The sequence below is a fragment of the Sebastes fasciatus genome, chromosome 3 (assembly GCF_043250625.1).
Source record: "Sebastes fasciatus isolate fSebFas1 chromosome 3, fSebFas1.pri, whole genome shotgun sequence".
NCBI lineage: Eukaryota > Metazoa > Chordata > Actinopteri > Perciformes > Sebastidae > Sebastes > Sebastes fasciatus.
Genome location: NC_133797.1, coordinates 37,230,506 through 37,236,429, shown reverse-complemented (window position 1 = coordinate 37,236,429; position 5,924 = coordinate 37,230,506). Strand labels below are relative to the sequence as shown.

Here is a 5,924-nt window from a genome sequence, read left to right as displayed (position 1 = left end):
CTAGGCGCCGATTAGCAACAGTAACAAAATCCACCTACTCCCGTCATGTCGATGTATTAGTTTAAGTGAGACACGAGGGATATAAACTACTACCAATATGTTTGGACACGTTGAGTTTTTAAAAATTTTTCTTAAAATCAAATAATATGTTTTTTTTTCTGATATGTATACAATGTTTTGTGTTGAAGAAGAAGAAGAAGAAGAAGAAGGTCATAAGAAAACTACTTTACCCCAAAATACTGTATATATAGAGGTGCCTTGAATGGAGTCTATTGTGTCTAGTATAAACAATGAATTAACCTCATGAGAATGTGCACATTCAATACATCCATCAAAACAGGAAGGTAATCTGTAAATTCAGTTTGGGGAAATACATTTTACATGCTATAAACACAAAGTGCAATGAGACATGTTATATTTTAATGGCTCCTAAAACTTAATATTCAGCCGCTAAAAACGTTTAATTTTGCTTTGAATGCAGTGAGACAATGTGACACCTTAATTTGGTAGAGAAATCTTTAAAACATATATTGTTTTGGTACCAACCTTTTGATATAAGAGTTATACTTTATTCTGTTTCCTCTCACCGTTATAACTCGGAGGTTGACGTCCTCGGCTTCCAGAGGGTAGGCGCTGGTGCACTGCAGGATGGTGAAGTTTGGGTTGTGCTCCTTCACTGTTTTGTAAACCCGACGCATCGTCTCCATGCTCTGCATCCCACTGGACACCACCATGGGCCGTCCTGACACAGACAAGAGGGTGAACAGCCTGATAAACATCACATCGAACATGGGCAGAAGGCTAAATAAAATACAACACTTCTCTACTCTTACAGTTCCTGAAGTTTCAGTCCTGAACATTCAAGCCTGCTTCATTTCTATTTTTTCCCCACTTTAAAACTCATTTCTACTGAGGCAAGACATTTGTACATTTCTGCTTCTATTGATCCTTTATTGTTTTGACTGGACATTGTATTTGGTTATATATAATACTTATAAATAGGGCTTTCAAAGTTAACGCGATAAAACGTTCAGGCAAATTAATTTCAAAGCCACTAATTTCTTTAACGCAACTTGCGATTTTTAGGGTGCAATAGGCTCAGTTTTAAAGCTAGAGTGAAGACACTGGTATCATATGAAGCTAGAAAAAACTTAAGGAATACATTGGTACCAACCATGTCATACTAGCCTGTCGAGGAGGAGGTTAAATAACGTTCTAAACTTATGCAAAATTTTGGCCATGAAAAACTAGCATGGCCATTTTCAAAGGGGTCCCTTGACCTCTGACCTCAAGATATGTGAATGTAAATGGGTTCTCTGGGTACCCACGAGTCTCCCCTTTACAGACATGCCCACTTTATGATAATCACATGCAGTTTGGGGCAAGTCATAGTCAAGTCAGCACACTGACACACCGACAGCCGTTGTTGCTTGTTGGGCTGCAGTTTGCCATGTTATGATTTGAGCATATTCTTTATGCTAAATGCAGTACCTGTGAGGGTTTCTGGACAATATTTGTAATTGTATTGTGTTGTTATTTGATTTCTAATAATAAATATATACATACATTTGCATAAAGCAGCATATTTTCCCACTCCCATGTTGATAAGAGTGTTAAATACTTGACAAATCTCCTTTTAAGGTACATTTCAAATAGATAACAAACATGGGTGATTAAATATTTTAATTGATTGACAGCACTAGTTATAAAATGCACTGATGACTTCAGCACTTGTTTATAACATAAAATAGATCTGATGATTGAATCTCAGATATGACAGTTCACTCTCACCTTTCTTGGCAGTCTTCTCCAGGTAGGGGAAGTTATTGGTGTCTCCAGAGCCCACTTTAAAGAAAGGCACATTGAGCTCATGGAGGAACTCCACTGCCATCTAAAAACAAAGACAAAGTTGAGGTTATTACACTTAAAGCTGAGTAAAACCACATAAATCCGTCATCAAAAGCCTCTTTCTTACCTCATCCATCCCAGAGGCCGTGAAGCAGATCCCCACCTCCTCAGCATACTTCTGCAGCTCCCTGTACTGCTCGTGGCTGAGCTCCAGATGGCGCTTGTGGTCACCGTAAGTTGGTCCCCAGGAGTGAACAGAGTTGTACGGGCGCTCCAAGGCTCGCTTGTTGAATTTGTGCTCCAATTCACTCTTCTGGAATTTGGCACAATCAGCACCACAGTCCTGTGGAGGTGGATATAAGTGAGGACGTAAAAAAAGAAGGGAAGCTTAGTAATTGTTTGTTTTAGGTTAATGCTAGAATGGATGGCCTGGAGGGATGAATAGTTAGGGTTAGGATAACCTGTTGGTCAGGGGATAACTGATATAATACAACTGTAAATTCACAGGAAGGTTCCTGGAGAGGACTATGTAATGTGGGACCCACTCATTAGAGGAGACAGTGTTCAGTTACTACGCTTGTCATTCATTATTTTAAATTTTTTTATTGGTTTAAATTCAAAAAGTGAAAATAATAAATTACAAGCGTAGTAATTCATTATTTTGGGGTTCTTTTATTTAAAAAAAAAATAAAATAATGAATTACTATGCTTGTAATTGATAATTTTAATTTTCTTTTATTTAAATCAATTTCTAGTGTAAAAAAGATTTTTTTTTTTGTTTTTCACTAGGTGAGATGAACATGTAAAAATTAGATTTTTTTTCTTTATAAAAGCAAGCATACCAATCAACATATATGGGGAATAAAGTTAAAAATAATAAATTAATAACGAAGGAATGCATTTACTGGAGTTTAAAGAGCAGTTCTTTAAAAGGAAATTCCTCTAAAAATAAAGAAAAAGCTTATAAACTCAACACAACTAAATAGATCAGAACTTTATTTTTATTTCCACTGGAACTGGTGTTAAAATACATTGCTCTTTTCAGGAAATAATGAATTACAAACCTGTGAAATAAATAATAATATTAAATTAAGTTGTTTTTTTTCTGAAAAAGGTGTGTTATAGAGTTGTTTATGTTTATCATCTAAAGTTTGCAGCTTTGTGTCTATGGGGTATTTTAACTGAAATATCATAAAACATGCATGTAGTTTGGCGTATACAGCTACCTAGTACGGCCACTAAGCACCAGCTGTGAATAGACACGCCAGGCTCCATTCAAAAATCTGGCAATTTAACATTCGGCACTATAACTACACGTCTTTCTACAGAAATCTACAGAAAAACTGTTAGTTCTGTTAGTTCCAGTGTGTGTGGCATGGTTGTTTAATATAAACAACAGAAGAATACGTTTGTCATACGTGTCAATGTTGTTACCTTTGCCATTTTGATCATCTTCTTGGCTATCTCGATGTCTCCCTGGTGATTCTGTCCGATCTCTGCTATGATGAAACACGGATGACTTCCTCCGATCATCCGACCGGGACACAGCTCAAACTCTAAAGGCATTTTGTTTCACAGAAAAGGAAACAAAAAACACAACCGGTGAAAGTAAAGTAATTATTATTTTAGCGGAGAACGAGGAGGAGGAAAGCGGTAGTTGTGTGACTTCAGAAACCGACCGGAACGGTTAATATGCTGCACATCCCGGATGTGGGAGGTACTTCCGTGTTGTTTTTCAGCGTAAAAGCCGGATTTCCTTTACAAATAAGGGCATATGTTACAAAAACATATGCATATGTTTTTAATACAGGTGAAGAAGTGGATGAAGAAAAAAAATATTTCTTTATTGAACACATGCTCAGAGTTGTAAGGATCATGTATTTGTGGGATGAGCAGCACAGTTGATTATGTGGGTAGCGCCCAAGAAAAATTTGCCAAAATGCTCTGCCAATGGTAAACAGTGTATTCTCCTGTTGGTATTGACTCTTGTTTTGAGTTGTTTGGTGGATTGGATTATTGAACTCTCTATCAGTAACAAGGAACAAACAAGACATATTGGCAATTTTACACTTCATTCATTTAATACACCGTCAGGAGCCTCAGTAGCGGTGGAAGATCCATACGCAGCCACAACAGCCTGGCACCTCCTCCTCATGTTGATCACCAACCTGGTCACACGTTGCTGTGGGATGGCTTTCCATTCCTCAACCAGGATTCGTTGCAGGTCAGCCAACGAGGTTGTGTTGGTCACTCTAACACGTACAGCACGCCCAAGCTGATCCTACAAGTATTGTATTGGATTGAGGTCTGGACTCTTGGCAGGCCGTTCCATTCTCTCTACTCCCACGTTGTGGAGGTAGTCTGTGATAACCCTGGCTCAGTGGGGGTGAGCGTTGTTTCTTGGAGGAGGAAGTTAGGTGCCAGATTGTGGAGATATGGGATCACCACTGGCTGCAGAATCTCATCCTGATATCTCACTGCATTGAGATGGCCTTCAATGATGACAAGCCTTGTTCTGCCAGTGAGGGAGATGCCGCCCCAAACCATGACACTGCCCACACCAAAAGCTGTTACTCCATCAGTGCAACAATCAGCATAGCGTTCTCCACGTCGTCTCCATACTTTGATCCTGCCATCCAACTTTCGCAGACAGAACCTGGACTCATCACTGAACATGACATTCCCCCACATGTTCAGGTTCCATTGTCTGTGTTGTCGACACCAGCGCCAACGGGCCTGACGGTGAAGGGCAGTCATTGCAGGCTTCCTGGTAGCCTTATGAGAATACACTGTTTACCATTGGCAGAGCATTTTGGCAAATTTTTCTTGGGCGCTACCCACATAATCAGCTGTGCTGCTCATCCCACAAATGCATGATCCTTACAAGTTGGACATCATTGCGAAGGTAAATAAACAGGCTTCCCAACGATGTAAAATGCAATGCCAATTAGCATTGTAACAACAGAGAAATAATCCACCAAACACAAGTTTCCGAACTTTGTTTTTCCAGTATATATATACAGTGCCTTCAGAAAGTATTCAGACCCCTTCACTTTTTTCACATTTTGTTATGTTACGGCCTTATGCTAAAATCAATACAATTACTTTTTTTCCTCATCAATCTACACGCAATACACCACAATGACAAAGTTGAAACAGAATTTTAGAAATTTTTGCAAATTTATTAAAAAGGAAAAACTGAAATATCACATAGACATAAGTATTCAGACCCTTTACTCAGTACTTAGTTGAAGCACCTTTGGCAGCGATTACAGCATCGAGTCTTCTTGGGTATGACGTGACAAGCTTTGCACATCTGGATTTGGGGAGTTTCTGACATTCTTCTCTGCAGATCCTCTCAAGCTCTGTCAGGTTGGATGGGGACCGTCGGTGGACAGACATTTTCAGATCTGTCCAGAGATGTTTGATTGTGTTCAAGTCTGGGCTCTGGCTGGGTCACTCAAGGACATTCACAGAGTTGTCCCTAAGCCACTCCTGAGTTGTCTTGGCTGTGTTCTTAGGGTCATTGTCCCATTGGAAGGTGAACCTTGGCCCAGTCTGAGGTCCAGAGCGCTCTGGACCAGGTTTTCATTAAGAATATCTCTGTACTTTGCTCCGTTCAGCTTTCCCTTGATCCTGACTAGTCTCCCAGTCAGGACCGCTGAAAAACACCCCCAAAGCATGATGCTGCCACCACCATGCTTCACCGTTGGGGTGGTATTGGGCAGGTGATGAGCGTTGCCTGGATTCCTCCAGACATAACGCTTAGAATTGAGGTCAAACAGTTCAATCTTGGTTTCATCAGACCAGAGAATCTTGTTTCTCAGTCTGAGTGTCCTTTAGGGTCTTTTTTGTAAACTCCAAGCAGGCTTTCATTTCCATCTAGCCACTCTGCCATGAAGCCCAGATGGGTGAAGTGTTGCAGTGATGGTTGTCCTACTGGAAGTTTCTCCCATCTCCACACAGGATCTCTGGAGCTCAGCCAGAGTGATCATCGGGTTCTTGGTCACCTCTCTTACCAAGGCTCTTCTCCACCGACTGCTCAGTTTGGCCGGGCGACCAGCTCTAGTGAGAGT

General features: G+C 40.3%; 1 protein-coding gene across 3 annotated transcripts in view; it reads right to left on the bottom strand.

Annotated features, from left to right (window-relative positions):
- The window catches only part of LOC141764971 (N-acetylneuraminate-9-phosphate synthase-like), a 5,610-nt gene extending 2,055 nt beyond the window's left edge, over nucleotides 1-3,555 (bottom strand). For all 3 annotated transcript variants that reach the window (XR_012593337.1, XR_012593336.1, XM_074630721.1), the window contains exons 1-4: nucleotides 3,283-3,555; nucleotides 1,976-2,191; nucleotides 1,792-1,891; nucleotides 588-742 (exon numbers count right to left, since the gene is read on the bottom strand). Coding sequence is in view for 1 of the 3 variants with exons in the window: in XM_074630721.1 (XP_074486822.1) it covers nucleotides 588-742; nucleotides 1,792-1,891; nucleotides 1,976-2,191; nucleotides 3,283-3,414 (603 nt within the window). In the remaining 2 variants the exon portion in view is untranslated. The remainder of the gene's footprint in view (nucleotides 1-587; nucleotides 743-1,791; nucleotides 1,892-1,975; nucleotides 2,192-3,282) is intronic.
- Between the last annotated feature and the right edge of the window lie 2,369 nt (nucleotides 3,556-5,924).